At 35.1% G+C, this 15,443-nt stretch overlaps 3 protein-coding genes across 6 annotated transcripts; 2 read left to right on the forward strand and 1 right to left on the reverse strand.

Moving 5' to 3' along the window:
- Positions 1 to 926: 926 nt before the first annotated feature.
- LOC100786366 (DNA repair protein RAD16) lies at positions 927 to 8,498 on the forward strand. Of its 3 annotated transcripts, none has more exons than XM_014765993.3 (17): positions 927 to 1,277; positions 1,639 to 1,785; positions 2,147 to 3,309; positions 3,551 to 3,673; positions 3,775 to 3,848; positions 4,461 to 4,521; positions 4,670 to 4,816; positions 4,895 to 4,980; positions 5,299 to 5,427; positions 5,507 to 5,576; positions 5,977 to 6,102; positions 6,265 to 6,495; positions 7,085 to 7,189; positions 7,263 to 7,415; positions 7,715 to 7,803; positions 7,919 to 7,999; positions 8,094 to 8,498. In XM_014765993.3, exons 1-17 carry the CDS (start codon positions 1,232 to 1,234, stop codon positions 8,164 to 8,166), a joined length of 2,904 nt encoding a protein of 967 aa, XP_014621479.1. In that variant the 5' UTR covers positions 927 to 1,231; the 3' UTR covers positions 8,167 to 8,498. The 3 variants fall into 3 exon arrangements, with proteins under 3 accessions (XP_014621479.1, XP_014621481.1, XP_003541950.1); XM_014765995.3 differs by having other exon boundaries at positions 1,052 to 1,277; positions 5,329 to 5,427; XM_003541902.5 differs by lacking the exon at positions 5,299 to 5,427 and having other exon boundaries at positions 1,052 to 1,277.
- Positions 8,499 to 9,351: 853 nt separating this feature from the next.
- LOC100812220 (B-cell receptor-associated protein 31) lies at positions 9,352 to 11,823 on the forward strand. Of its 2 annotated transcripts, none has more exons than XM_003543344.5 (2): positions 9,352 to 9,879; positions 10,777 to 11,823. In XM_003543344.5, exons 1-2 carry the CDS (start codon positions 9,597 to 9,599, stop codon positions 11,157 to 11,159), a joined length of 666 nt encoding a protein of 221 aa, XP_003543392.1. In that variant the 5' UTR covers positions 9,352 to 9,596; the 3' UTR covers positions 11,160 to 11,823. The 2 variants fall into 2 exon arrangements, with proteins under 2 accessions (XP_003543392.1, XP_014621482.1); XM_014765996.3 differs by having other exon boundaries at positions 9,382 to 9,879; positions 10,807 to 11,823.
- A 1,771-nt stretch (positions 11,824 to 13,594) lies between these two features.
- Positions 13,595 to 14,837, reverse strand: LOC100786897 (mitogen-activated protein kinase kinase kinase 18). Its single transcript, XM_003541903.5, has one exon. It carries the CDS (start codon positions 14,810 to 14,812, stop codon positions 13,616 to 13,618), a length of 1,197 nt encoding a protein of 398 aa, XP_003541951.1. The 5' UTR covers positions 14,813 to 14,837; the 3' UTR covers positions 13,595 to 13,615.
- Between the last annotated feature and the right edge of the window lie 606 nt (positions 14,838 to 15,443).

A 15,443-nucleotide genomic window follows, 5' to 3' on the forward strand; every position in this document is an offset into this window, starting at 1 on the left:
TAAATTAATATTTGTTAATAAAAAAAATCACTATTTGATTTTGAGCTCATATGTAAGTGGCTTTGTGCGAATCGATAACCCAAGCTCCAATGTGAATGAGTTATTTTGATTTGGTTGCCATTTTTTCTTTTAAAAAATCCCATTTAATCCTGAAGTGAGATCTAAAATGGGAAGCAAGCCTCGGATGATGATCCAAAGCAAGGGAGATTCAAAATCAAAAACTAATCGTACCAAAATTCTTATTAATACTAGGATCCAACGAGGCATTTAGTGTCTCACTAATTATAAAATAATTGAGATTCATATAATAATGAGATAGTCAAATATGTTGTTCACATTTTGAGAGTGTGATAATATTTATTTTTGCTTTATTTTTTCGGGTAGGTAATAATGAAAAAATAGTTGAAGATAAATTGAGAATGATAAATATGTATATCAAATTAAATAATTAACTATTTATCTGTAAAGAGAAAGGGTCATCAACGGCTTACGATAAACAATTTTCTATAACTGATAACAAACATTTTTCCATAAAAAGGAAAAAAAAATCTAAAACTGTTTACATTTTAAGAATAGTAATTATTTATTTCCTGAAAATCCTTTCAAAGTTTTTGCTAGGTGAAATTAATTTAAAAAAGTTTTAGTTTTTTTGGAAGATAATGAATTTATAAATTTTAAAAAGTGAAACTTACATAACAATCTTTACTACTGTATTCATAAAATACTGTGAATACAGGACACAAGTAGTCACGCTATTTGAATGCCGGTATTCAAATTTCAATCAGGAAAAGTTGGTGTTGAGAAAAAATTGCTTATGTATCCAAAACGACGCGTCGCGAGAGAAAAGTTAAAAGAGCAACCCATCGTTGACATCAAGATATTTACACCGTTGATGGTATATACTCGTGTCATTAAAATATTTGGCCATCTTTTATCCGTTGGTTTATTACTTTATTTTCTAGTGTATGATGATCAGCACCGTAGAGGATTAGAAGCCCCTGACGTTGAACTTCGTGCGTGGCGCTTCCACTGTGTACAAAAGGGCACTCACTTCCCGCCGTTTCAGTCACAAAACCGAACCCAGGCACAAAATCCATTTCACTCTTCATAAATAGAGAAAGAGAAAGAAAGGGGAAAACACTGTTTTCACTGACCAATTATCTTCGTCTCTCTCTCGATTCTTCCAAACGGTGCTTCGATCGGAAACCCTAACTTTCACTTACGTCCGTCAATGGAGCTTCGTTCTCGTCGACGCCTCTCCAATCCTTCAGTTTCCGGTACTCGTAATCTTTCCGATTGTCTTTTTCTTTTCTTTTTTTGTCAGTTTCATAATTTTTTTCTTGTTCTTCTTTACTCTATCTTTTGGGTCCTGACACGTTGAAGTCTTTTTCTTGTTAGATTCTTGAATCTATTTTGTCTTTTTATTGCGCTTTTTTTTTTTACGCGAAATATGTGTGTGAATAGTTTGAGCGGTGGAAGATTTGAAAACAAGAAGAGTGGCGTGCGATGTTAACGGTTAATTGTGTTGATGAAGCCACTGAATGTCGTGGTTTATCGGTTACGTTTCGTTTTTTTAAAAAAAAATATTTATTTTACCAAACTAGGTGTAAACATTGTGAGTGTGAATTGGAAAAACAGGGAAGGAGCAACCACCTGGGGATGATGCTGTTGGGGAAGATGAAACTACTACTGGCAAGGGCAGTAACAATAAAGATAAAGGTGTTGCTGTTATATCATCAAATTCAGATATAGTTTCTGGTCCTGATTCAGATTCTGATTACGAAGGTAAATTTTCTAGTCTATGGTTTTACACTCGGTGAATGTTTTCGATTTATGGCATTCTATGTGGCTTGGTTGCAAGATTTTGGATTTATGCTTCCTTGCATCCTGTATTTTGAAGCAAAAGGATGTTTCTTGAAATGCTCGAGTATCTGACTTGAGGAAATTTTAAGAGCTAGTGTGTGTTGATATGTATGATTTTAGTTTAACCTTTGTTATTGGAATAGGGGTTGGAAGAAAGTTGTAGAGTAAAATAGCCTGGAGATCTTTTTTTTATCTTTCATCTTTGGAAGAACTTAGAAACCTAATTTTCACTTCGGATTTTGTCCTGGTGGTATGTCTGAAAATTAAATAAAATTCCTTACAGATGAAGAATTTGGTGTTGGCTCCTTACCTGACTTGAATCAAGATCCTTCAAGCATTAGTTTTTCTAGTGGAGAAGATTATGCTTCCGATTCATCTGATGGTGGCAAGTCTTTGTACAAAAGAGGAAAGGCGCTGCTGTCCAGAGGGAAAAGAAAAAGTTTCAACACTGAATATGGAGAACCGAGTGACGTGGTTAGAGTAGCGGAGTACAAAGATGATGATGCTCAATTTGCAATCTTTCAGGAACTATCAGTTCCGTCTGTTTCTAAGGGTACTAAGAGGAGGAAATATTCAAGAAAAGGAAGAAAAGGAGATTCAAAGTCTGTGTTGTTGTGGAATGCGTGGGAAGAGGAGCAAGAGAAATGGATTGATAGGCATATGTTAGAAGATGTTGACTTGGATAATCATAGTGAGGTAATGAATGAAACTGCTGACATACCCTCTGATCTGACAATGCCTTTACTTAGATATCAAAAGGAATGGTTAGCCTGGGCTTTGAAACAGGAAAGTTCTGCAAGTAAAGGTGGAATACTTGCAGATGAAATGGGAATGGGGAAGACTGTTCAAGCAATTGCTCTTGTCCTCGCCAAACGTGAATTTGAACTAGGTTGTGAACCAGATCAATCCATACCATGTTCATCCAGCCTGAAGCCTGCGATCAAAGGAACGCTTGTCATATGTCCTGTGGTTGCTGTCACTCAGTGGGTTAGTGAGGTTGATCGCTTTACTTTAAAAGGAAGCACCAAGGTGCTGATTTATCATGGGGCAAATAGAGGGAGGAGTGGGAATCGGTTTGCAGATTATGATTTTGTGATAACTACGTACTCTGTTGTTGAGAGTGAGTACAGGAAGCATATGTTGCCTCCAAAAGAGAGATGCCCATATTGTGGAAAATTATTTTTGCCGAATAAGTTGATGTATCATCAGATTTATTTTTGTGGTCCTGATGCTGTTAGAACAGAAAAACAATCAAAGCAAGCTAAGAAAAAGAAAAGAGAAGTTACCAAGGGGAAGACCAAGAAATCTGACAGTAAGATATCAAAGAGTTCTAACACGAAAAAGGAAGAGGAAATGTGGATGGATGAAGAAGATTTAGATGCACCTGTGCGTAGCGATAGGTCAATTCTTCATGCTGTGAAATGGCAGCGGATCATATTGGATGAGGTCAGTTGTAATAAATAGATGTTTTGTATCTTTCCATTGTTTTTATCAGTATCACTTTCTGTATTTCTATAAACACAAGTTTCCTTTCTTGTTTGACTATAGCTAGTACTTATCTTATGACTGATATTGTTTACTTTATTGAGGGTATGACCATATGAGTTTATGAAGTAATGGTTGTAAATTTGTAATTTACTAAAATTTGTTCATGCTTCTATTCTATTGACCAGTTTTTCTTTGTCAGGCACACTATATAAAATCTAGACATTGTAACACTGCTAAAGCAGTTCTTGCTTTAGAGTCTACCTACAAATGGGCGCTAAGTGGCACCCCCCTTCAGAACCGAGTTGGAGAGCTGTATTCTCTGGTAATTTTGCAGTCCCCCCCACGACCCCACTTTTTGCTGAAAATTTGTAATGTATCAGGTTTGTATTTTAAAATATTTTAATTGCAATTCTTTGTATGCAGATACGGTTCCTGCAAATAACTCCTTATTCCTATTACTTGTGCAAGGACTGTGACTGCAGGATTCTTGATCATAGGTATGATAATTTATTATATCAATGAAGCTGTGTGGATTAGTAGGCACTAGTTGTGCATATGAACTTGATGATTGATATATAAATCAATCATTAATTTTTTTATTATCTTTTACCCATCTAGAATGCATGGAATATTTCATTCTTTCCTCATGTTATTTATGTCAATTAGAAAACTGTTTCAGTGATTTCATGCAGAGCCTATTCTCTAGTGACTGCCACTCATTTGGAACAGACCATTTGCTATTTTTTTTGGAAGATATTGTTATACCTATAAGCATTTTTGTGGTTTACATAACATTGGATTCTTCTTTTGGCTTATTTCCAATATTGTATAATCATGCTGTGTGTTGTTTGCATGTGTGTTATAGTATAATAGGGTGTAGTTTTTGGTATGCCCATTTCTTTCTGATTTCTCTTGGTAAGTTAATAAAAGAAGATTCTAGATATGGATGAGGTGGCTACTGGTTAGTAACATATTATATAGTATAGGAGTTATCATTGTAATAACATACATGGACTTGAGCATACACGCACATGTTGTCATACATTTCCAAAATGGTTGTGTTCTTCTTGAATTTTTAATTATTTGCTTATGTTGATTCCTTTGTTCAGCACTAAAGAATGTTCAGTTTGCACCCACAGTTCTGTGCGGCATTTCTGTTGGTGGAATAAAGTAAGTTCCGCAGTTTGTTAGTGCTTTTTTGTGTTCATCATGTTAAAGGGGATATACAAAGAGGAACCAAATCTGCATACTGCAACTTTGTGGAAAGTGTTTCAGCTGATATGTTTACATTTTTTACTATTTTTTTAATCTTGATTAGTATGTTGCCACACCAATTCAATCTTATGGAAATGGGGATGCTGGGAAAAGAGCCATGATATTGCTCAAACACAAAGTTTTGAAGAACATAGTATTAAGGCGCACTAAAATAGGCAGGGCTGCTGATCTTGCACTTCCACCTAGAATTGTAAGTTGTTTTCTTTTTGGTTGTGTTCAATTTCAAATATTGAAAGAATGCATGCTTATCTTGTATACATTCTTGCAGGTTTCATTGAGAAGGGATTGCTTGGATATTAAAGAGCAAGATTATTATGAATCATTATACAATGAAAGTCAGGCACAATTTAATACGTATGTCACATTCTTTTTCTTACATACAATGAAAATATTGTCAAGCATATTCTTCATAGAAAAAAGCTATTGGTAGGTATGAATTCCAGGACTTAATCACGTTATTCATGAAAAGATCATGAAAGTAAAATTAATCATCCGTAGTCATTCCTTTTTGTTAACATAGGTAATCTGATGAGTCAAAACTTTGTAGACCATAGTGTTCCATCTGAAAATTTTAGCCTAACATGTGGCTAGTTGTATTTGTTTTACCTTGCCTTGACTCAATGGATCATTGCCAAAATGATGTGCATTCATATGGTTGTGTGGACATTGCAGAACTATTCATTGTATGAAAAATTGTTTCAGAATTTTTCCCCCACTTTTCATTTCGAAGGAGGAGGCAGTAGAAGAGTTGTTGACATTGCCATCCATCTATTCTGATTTGGCCTTTGTACAATTTCAAAAGTTGTGTGCTAAGACTTTTATTATTTAATGATTACATTTATCCTGGCTTAGTTTCATTGATATCTTTTATTATTTACAGATATATTGAAGCAAATACTCTGATGAATAATTATGCTCATATATTTGACCTCCTCACACGACTGCGTCAGGTAATTGTTCTATTGGAAATAAAACATTTTTTCTGCAATCCATCTTCTTTTCTCTTTCAAGTTTGGATAAATGTTGATGAAGATCTTCTTTATGATCATGGACATGTTGAAAATATTGGCCTTATCTGTAATCATCTCAAACTCAAATAACATAACTTTCAAATCTTGTGAAAAAAAACTTATATATTACTGCTATTAGTAAATTTTTGTGCACATAATAATGACCAGCTAAAAAGTTGTTGTGGAATACTTTTCTTTTAAAACCAAATAATTTGTTTGAAGCTTCTTATTAGATATTTTATGTATAGTGCAGCCCTTGCCTTTGATGTAAGAACTGGGAAGTTTCCCTTATTTGCTAAAACATTCCAGATTTGTATTTTCCTCATGCCTAAATGTACAGGCAGTTGATCATCCATACCTTGTGGTATATTCTCAAAGTGCAGCATCAAGAAGTGGAGTTCTGTCTAATAATGTTACTGTTGAACAAGTTTGTGGCATTTGCCATGAGCCAGTTGAAGATGTTGTGGTAAGTTTTTATTTTTTATTTTTTATTTTTTGTTAAAACAATTTTTCTGATTGAATTGTTTCATTTTATTTTCTTTGATTTCTATCTAGTTATATGTTTCCCAAAACTGTTTTTTTTTTACCTAATTTTATTGTGTTAAGTATCAAGTCATTATTGTTTCAGGTTACCTCCTGTGAACATGCATTTTGCAAGGCATGCTTGATAGACTTCTCTTCTTCCTTGGGACGAGTTTCATGCCCCACATGCTCTAAGTTACTTACTGTTGATTTAACATCCAACAAGGATGTTGGGGATCAGGCTAATAAAACAACAATTAAGGGTTTTAGATCCTCAAGCATTTTGAATAGAATTCGCCTTGAGAACTTTCAGACAAGCACTAAAATAGAGGCTCTGGTATGTATCACAAAGTAGTTAGTGACATGTTTTCTGTTTTTTCCATGGGTTTAAAAGTATGAGTACTTCAGCTAGCTTTTGGTTTCTTTAGTCAATGCTTTTCCTTTAGTTTTCTAAAGCTTTGGTTTTGGAGTGATAATGGGGACAATGTGATGGATGACGAATTGAGAATTATACAGGCATGCCAAATTTGTTTGAGGACAAATATTAAAAAATGTTGATAAATGGGGTTGACAATCTGTAAAGGTTGAAATGTATTATGCATTCTTGGAATTTCAAATGAAGATGGCTTGGTAGGAGGATAAAAATAGTTAGTAAATATGATTTCTAGCTTCTTAAAAATTCCCATAACTAGCTTATTTACTGAAAGATCCAGCAATTGATAGGAAGGTGAACAATGAGAATTTTGTTGTTGCTTGGGAGGCAAAGGGAAGGTGTGAGAAACTAGCATTAGGCTAAATAGTAAGCTGGAAAAAAATGCTATAGCCGTGAATAAAAATAATGCTATTAATTAGTTCTTTACTTCAATATCTTCTGTTCTATGCTTACCTTTTACTATCTTGCTTGACTTCTACCTGAATGGTTGTAGAGGGAAGAAATAAGATTCATGGTTGAAAGGGACGGCTCTGCCAAAGGGATTGTTTTTAGCCAATTCACATCATTCCTGGATCTTATAAACTACTCTTTGCACAAGGTAATTTAATTGTCAGCTTGTTTGATTAATACACCAAATTGCATTGGGATGATATGTTTTGTGCTTGTTGCAGTCTGGAGTTTCTTGTGTTCAGTTGAATGGAAGCATGTCATTGGCTGCTCGGGATGCTGCCATTAAGAGATTCACTGAAGATCCAGACTGCAAAATTTTTCTCATGAGCTTGAAGGCTGGGGGTGTTGCACTCAATTTGACAGTAGCTTCACATGTAAGCAATCCTATTTTAATTTTGTCAGTCTTTTGGTATTCTTCTGTTTGGAATTTTAAATTGACAAATACGCTGGTTATTTACGTCTTTTGTTCAATTTTCAAGAGGTTAACCTCCAATCTTCATAGGAGCTACTTTTATTTGAAAATGAAAATAGTTGTACTTAAATTTGCTTGCAATTAAGGTATTTGACTTAATTATATTCTTAATGTTTTTGTGGCAAACATATTTTTACTCATCTCTCAACATTGTTAAGCTTTAGTCGGTTAATTGCGGCCTTGTTTCTTGGTCATGGTCAGGTCTTCCTTATGGACCCTTGGTGGAACCCGGCTGTGGAGCGCCAGGCTCAAGACAGAATTCACCGAATAGGGCAATACAAGCCTATAAGGTTTTAGTTCTTTTTCTCTAGCACTTTCAAATTTGAACAATTAAGAAATGGAAAAGTAGAGTAAAAAATACAGATTGGTCCTTTCTTCATGATCTAACCCTTCTCTTATGCACAGAATTGTGAGGTTTGTCATTGAAAACACAATCGAGGAGAGAATTCTGAAACTGCAAGAGAAGAAGGAACTAGTGTTTGAAGGGTAAGTGCGATCACTGATGTAGAACAGGGTTGAAAGATGCTGAGCATCTTGTGTTATGTTGACTTTTTTTTTTTTTAATCTTTTCCCTTAACAGGACTATAGGTGGCTCTTCTGATGCTCTTGGGAAATTGACAGAGGCAGACTTGAGATTTTTATTTGTTACCTAAGCAGGCTTGTTATCTCGACCAGAAATTTCTCGATGCTTCTGGTCATTCATTTTGCAGAACAATATTTTTTATTTATATAGAAAAATTGCATTAGCTGTAAATTATTGGCCCACCCTAGTTGCCACAGCCCAAGAAACACAGCACTGTACTGTTGAAAAGTGGATTTTCAGCTTCAGGTTTTCTATTTCAATCGTGGAATTTTTAGAAAATTTATAGTAAACTTCATGCGAGATATAAAGATGCCAGATGATGTAGCTTACTTTTTTTTTTTTCGTTTTATGGTTTATTGGAGAAACTTTTTGAAGTTCGAATAAATGACTCATTCATGCTGATAAGTGAGAATGCAGAACATGTTACATTAGTAGTTACGGAGAGGAAAGGTGTTGGTCGAATTTGGTCTTTGTATTCATTTGCAACAACCTTCAGCAATTTTTTTATTTCCTTCATTCCTTTTATTTAAGCGCTCCTTCATTTAGTTGGTTTAGCATTTTATCATTATTCTGAACTTGGTTATAATTACTTTAGAATTTCTATGTAATTGCATCTTATACCCTTACATGTATAATTAAGATTATTTAGTGAAGTTTTTACAAAGTACTCTATGCAACATTAGTTTTTGGTGAATTTTGCATTGAAATAGTTGGAAATGATAGTGGTGTATTTTTATTGAATGAGGAACAAGAGTTGTATTAAATATATTTTAGAGTGGTGTATTTTTATTTCTAAAATGCATATGTAGGTTAATATTTTCAGGTTTTTATTTTGTTGTTTCATGGGAAATGCTAGCAATTATATCTTTTTGAAGATTTTATTTTTAAATTATTAATTTCTTACATGAATATTTTAACCACTTAAAGAATGCATTAGAAAAATAGTTAAATTACTGTACCGATTTTCTATTCTTTTCTTTATTTATTTTTTTGTTAAAAGTTACTATTTAATTTTCATGCCTCTTGTTAATTTTCATTTTTTAAAGTTACACTTGTTTAATTTAAGTGGAAAATATTCACTCCACTTTGTTTCTTTGTAAACATTACCATTTACATGTTTAATTTCATAATCCTTCCAATTTGATGCACGTAATAAAATAAAATAAAATAAAGTAGAATGTGAAATTGAGAAAAGAAAAATGCATGATTTATGAAGCATAATACATAGCAAGTAAATGGATTATGGATGTAGAATAAGAAAGGAGGAAGGTGGGAAGATGAGTGTTGACCGTTAGGCAAAGGGAGGGAAATAATGAAAACGCAGTATTGAAATGACGGCTATATCCTTCTTCTACCGGCATTATGTCGACTCCTCCGAGTTGTGCTCTACACGCACTCTCACACTGAAGCCACGCGCTCAAATCAAATCTCAAATCTCACCCTCTTAATACCCCTCACTCCATTCTAGGGTTTTTGTTAACGAACAAATAGAAAAACAAAATGTTGCAGCTTCTGTACGCGGTGATATTTGCGGAAATGTTCGTGATCGTGAGCTTCCTCTTCAAAACTCCGGCGAGGAAGCTGGTGATCGTCACATTGGATCGGCTCAAGCGCGGTCGCGGCCCCGTTGTCGTCAAGACCGTCGCCGCCACGCTGCTGGTGGTGCTCGCTTCCTCCCTCTACAGCATCGCAAAAATCCGGCATCGGAACCTCGATGCTCCCGTCGCTAACCCCACCGACCAAGTCCTCGTGTACAAGCACATGCTCGAAGCTTCTCTTATGGGTAAATCTAGTTTCTCTCTCGTTTATCTGTTACTTCGGGGGATATTCGATGCTCTCAAACTATGCACTAAGCAATGATTTCGAATTCCAAGTGTATATCTGAAGAATGAATTGATGGTGACTGTGATACCCTAGGGCTAGAGCTTTGTGATATCATATTTCAGATATTTATTATTTACTTGTGTATTACCTACTTATTAATAGTAAAAAAAATCTCTTAAAAAAATTATATAATAAAAAATCGTCTAAGCTATAAGTTTAGTTTATTTTTGAAATAGTCGTCTTTTATATTATTAGTAAACAACTAAACATGAAAAAGAAAAATAGAGATAAGTGTATGCGTGTAAAGAGTTTCTAAATCCAGTAATAAACCATTATTTACAAATGTTTGTTTGACTTTTTCTCATAACTAACTATTTTGAAATTCATACCAATAGATAGATTTCTGACTGCTTGATTGTGTAAAATTTATTACAGTGTACGAAAATTAAATTCAAAGAATAATTTTTTTACTCAAATCAAACTACCATTAAACATATATTCACTTTTTAGTTTGACTGTCATTTTTTTATCTGCAAAATAATATCATTTTTTTAGTTTAATTATCATACACTATCAATGTATATAAAAAATTATTTTTGGAATATAAAAGCCAATAATTTTTCTTTAGCAAATATATGATTAGATGGCAGGGTAAAAAGTAAAAACTGTTACTCTGTCAATGCATTTTAATTAAATTCTTCATTTTTAAGGAGAAAATAATTTTTATCTACGATAAAATTGAACCAAATGCTGAAATGCACGCTAAATATATGGACCAATTTGTTTGATTTGAAGGGTTTCTTTCTTGTATAATAGTTGTGGCATTTGATTTGTTGACATATGAAGATGTGAGCAGGGTTTGTGCTGTTCTTGTCTCTGATGATAGATAGATTGCACCATTACATAAGAGAGCTTCGGTTACTGAGGAAGGCCATGGAGGCTGCTAAGAAACAGAGTCGAAGTTTTGAGGGTGGCAAAAGTGTCAGTGCAGCGGAGCACAAGGCATTGGTGGAAGAAATCGCCATGTTGAAGCCCAAAATTGAGAAACTAGAATCTGAGTGTGAGATGGAAGCAAGCAAGGCTAAGGCTTTGGAAACTGAGGTGGAGGCTCTTAGAAAGCAATCTGAGGGGTTTCTTATGGAATATGATCGCCTCTTGGCAGACAATCAGAATCTTCGGAGTCAGGTGCAGGCTATTGACCACAGCTCTCCCCATTCTGTTAACAAAAAGAGCATGTGAAGGTTCAGATATGCAGAGCAATTTTCTCCTTTGATTCAGATGTTTCTGCTTGGGTGGTGTGTGTTTGAATAAGTTAACCAGGTCACAATAGAAAGAGGAGAGAGATGTTATGCGGATTGAGTGAGTTGATTATTCTTAAAGCCCTGATTTAGACATATATGAATGTTATTAGGCCATGTTTGCAGCATATATGATAAGGATAAGATAATAGAATGGGCTAATAGTGTAAAAATTATACTATCAAATGTTTGGTGTTATTAACGTATAGACTTTTTGTGTATACAAATATAAATTTTATGAAGTTATCCCTTTATGTAAAAAGTTGAGTAAAGTATACAAATAAAAATCTCCCATGGTTTTTGCTCTCTTGATTCTCTCACATTGTAAAGTTTCTGTCAACTTAAATTCTGATCGGTGTTCTTTTGTTTTATGTTTTGGGGAGGGCAGGGGGCATTGCGCCATGGACCAGACAAACGGGAGTTATGCCAAGTAACACACTCAGAATGGGTTTATATAGCTTAAGATGGATTGAAGATTAATTTCATCGTTGCATTATTGCACAGGCCTTAATCAGTGAACTTGGGACACAAAGGTTAACATTCATGCTTGATGTGCTATCAAATGAATGGATGCAATTGAGTGAAATACCAAAAGGGTTACTATATTTAATTAATGGCAGAAGTTTCTTCTGTTTATGGCGATTGCATAAACAAGTTTGTTCATATGGTCATTCTAGTTTTTTAGTAGCTCCTGACAGCAAACAACGACGTAGATAGTGTATAAAATTTCAGCTAGTTCGTATTGTAGCGCGTCCCCGATGCTGTTCTTCCTCTGCATGTTCCTGTTAATTTCCCTTATTTAAGATCAATCAATGAATATAACTAAAAGAGAAAGACTTAAAAAGGAAAATGTGAAGATTGTCTTGGTGTCTCTCACTTTTCTCAACACTAACCCTTCAAAAGCCAACCCAATTCAATGGAATTACTGCCACATTTTTAGATTTTTTTACCATGTAAACTATATAATACATGAGACTTCATCATAGACTTTTTCTTTAATGAACTATTTACTGTTATACACGGTAAGTATTTTTTTTATGGCTAGAAAAACCCACAATGTTCGACAATACTTAAATCATATTCCACCTGTTCTTCCCCCATCTCTTTCTACTAGTGGTTCAAAGTTGTTCTCTTTTCTTGTACATTTTCTATTGCGTAACCTTTCAAGAATCAAGAACCTAGCCATATCAGGCACCTAGGCCTATAATTCCCATATCCATATCAAATTAACCATAATGGAGAATTTTTTTTTTTAGAACCAATACTAAAGCAATTTACAAAACAATTAAGCTCAAGATGATTTGTGCGGATGGGTTTAAAAGAGAAAACGGCAAAGACAAATCATAATTCTGAACAACTCTTGAGGCCTAAGTAGCATAGATGCTTCAGAAGGAGGGCATCACAAATTCACAATGATGCCATTAGAATCCTATAGGGGGGAAAGTGTGGATGGATGGGGCTTTGACAACAGTGCAACTTTTTTGGTAATAAACTAATCAATTCGAATTTTGAACGAAGCCAGTCCCTTGATTGACTAAATTTACTTTAGTAGTACAATTTAGGGAGGGCCCTACTTCTGTATATATTCTCTAACAATAAAAGATTAAAGTTTGAATATTTGGGGTGACTAGGCTATCGGCACTGAATATTCATTCATACAAGATAAATCAACCTAGAGGGCATTGACTAAATTTTGCGACTCCAAATATATTTCAACTTGTCATGTGTGTGCTATAACTATTTGTATTTGATGAATTAGTATTTATCATGATGTACTGGTTTTGACATTAACCCTCACCCACCTAACGTAATATTTGTTGCATATTCGCTTTGCTTTTAAAACTACGACCTGTTTTATTATATAGGTTCGGTACGGTAGAGTAGAATTTGATCAGTAGTTTAACCTTCTAACTAATTGGAAGGCTTTGGAATTTTATTTCTGGACCTACCAAATACCATTGACAGATAAATAGTTGGCAAAATAGATGGCATAGCCACCAACACAGAGAGAGAGAGAGAGGACAGTCACTAACTTTAGTTCCCATGCTTCATTTTTATTTCACTCATTCAACCAACACAAATAAAGAACATACAGGGGTTGAGAGTTAAAACTTAAAACACAGAACCACCACCTGGGGCCTGCCATGCCTTGCATGTTCTATTTCTCTGCCTTTATTTATTAATTTATTTTTGAATTCACCTATTTCACCAAATGAAAAAAAAGGGTTCAATTTTGCAAAGGATTTTGGGAATTGAACCAAACGTGAAACGTTCCCACAAAACAATAAATCGAGTTAGGCCAGTGGCCGAGAAAGGCCATTGGACATTAACTGCAACACTGACATGTAATGTTTCTCCACACTGATGGGAAGAAAAGAAGGTTCTCCAATAATTGAATTATAAAAAAAATTCCAATTTTAAAGGGAGAAGCATCTCAGAATTGCCTCTCTCAAAATTGAAATTATCAACTACAACACTAACATCCCTACATTTATAATAATCATCACATAAATAACCACTAATTCTACTATTAACATCCAAATTCAACCCATCACAACTCGAAGCCCCTGCTTCACTGCCTCTTGTTGTGATCCAATTTTCATCATCCAGTTCCCAAAATGGATCCCCTGAGCTCAAAGCAAGACTTCTGACCCTGTCCATGGGAGAATCCTCAAAACTTTTAATCTGAACCACATTGCCAGAGACAGAGACACACTCTGCCTCTGCCTCTTCCACAGAATTCCAAAAGCGCTGCTCAAGAATACTTGTTGGAGAACATGAATTAGATTCTTGAATTTCCTTATCATTGGAACTGAATTCCCCAAGAAATGGATGCTTCAGAAGCTGACTGCAACTCCACCTCTCCTTAGGATTCCTCCTAAAACACTTCCCCAAGAAATCCTTTGCTTCCTCAGACAGAAAACAAGGAATCTCAGGAACATCATCGGAATATGCAACATGGTACAACACTGTCACAGGGTCTTCCACATTAGGCCATGGTGCAAACCCAGTGGCCATTTCAAGCACAGTGCACCCAAGTGCCCACACATCAGCAGGGTAACCCTGCTCCTCCCCACGCGCCACCTCCGGAGCCATGAACATAGGCGTGCCACCGATCACCGCCGAGGAATCATTCGCAAACTTGGCACATCCAAAGTCCCCAATCTTGGCCCCATCTTCACCAATCAAAATGTTGCCACCTTTAATATCGCAATGCACAACACCATTATTGTGCAAGTACTCTAAGCCCTGCAGGACTTGTCGCGTGTAGTGCACGGTGGCTGGCTCGCTGAGGCGGCCACCACCGCGCCGGTGAATTTCCTGTGAGAGAGTGCCAAAGGGCATGTACTCCATGAAGAGGTTGAACCAAAGGGTGTTGTTCTTGTCCTCTGTAATGTTACAGCCTTTGTAGGTAACTATGTGAGGAGAAAACAGACAAGACAGAATCCTCTGTTCTCTCTGCAGCTGCTCTGAATTTGATAGTGTTAGCTCTGCCGACTTGACGGCCGCGACGGTGGAGGAGTGAGAGGAGGTGACGGTGTAAACGGTGGCCGATGAGCCACGTCCTATAATGAAGCCTCTAGTCCACTCCATTTTTTTGTGTTATGGCTTTGTCACAGAGTACAGAATCTTCGGTTTGTAATCGCGGCCTTTATATAATACAAGGACACACACTTCTGAGTTTTTGTTAAAGGGTTTATTTTATCATTTTATTTGGTACGTGTGTCAAAATTTTACATATTCAATTAATCTGAAATTATAGTCAGCCAAATTATTATATATGTATCAAAACAAAATTATTATATGTTGTTTAAAAGACTTCGGTCTATTTAACGGAAGATAAATTATATTGAACTAAAATAAAAGTGTTATAAGTGACAACATTAATATTTAATATAATGACATATCAATTATCTTGAGTTTAATATTACTAGTTTAGTTAAGTTAAAAGAAGAATATTATGTTAATTTGATAAAAATTAAAAATGATATTAAAAAATTTATAACACTGACGCATGACGTATGACTAAATATTTATATTATAACTACATATATGATTTATTATTATTTTATTGGTAGGTTTACTTAATTGGTTGAATGCTATTTTTCTCTCTCTTGTAAAGGTAAGTATCCCTTCAACGGGAGTATACAGACGTGGCCTAATTTGGGTGGCTGTGACTTTTATAGTGGTGATGACTTGGTGAGGACAAGATGTTGGCATGAAG

Source organism: Glycine max, chromosome 13 (genome assembly GCF_000004515.6).
Source record: "Glycine max cultivar Williams 82 chromosome 13, Glycine_max_v4.0, whole genome shotgun sequence".
In the NCBI taxonomy this organism is placed as follows: Eukaryota; Viridiplantae; Streptophyta; class Magnoliopsida; order Fabales; family Fabaceae; genus Glycine; species Glycine max.

What these genes read in the sequence shown, in the direction of transcription:
- LOC100786366 (XM_014765993.3), top strand. Translation starts at nt 1,232, where the DNA reads ATGGAGCTTCGTTCTCGTCGACGCCTCTCCAATCCTTCAGTTTCCG. An exon ending in TTCAGATTCTGATTACGAAG is followed by an intron (nt 1,786 to 2,146) that starts GTAAATTTTCTA and finishes AATTCCTTACAG; the next exon opens with ATGAAGAATTTGGTGTTGGC. An exon ending in ATTTGACAGTAGCTTCACAT is followed by an intron (nt 7,416 to 7,714) that starts GTAAGCAATCCT and finishes GGTCATGGTCAG; the next exon opens with GTCTTCCTTATGGACCCTTG.
- LOC100812220 (XM_003543344.5), top strand. Translation starts at nt 9,597, where the DNA reads ATGTTGCAGCTTCTGTACGCGGTGATATTTGCGGAAATGTTCGTGATC. An exon ending in GCTCGAAGCTTCTCTTATGG is followed by an intron (nt 9,880 to 10,776) that starts GTAAATCTAGTT and finishes AGATGTGAGCAG; the next exon opens with GGTTTGTGCTGTTCTTGTCT.
- LOC100786897 (XM_003541903.5), bottom strand. Translation starts at nt 14,812, where the DNA reads ATGGAGTGGACTAGAGGCTTCATTATAGGACGTGGCTCATCGGCCACC.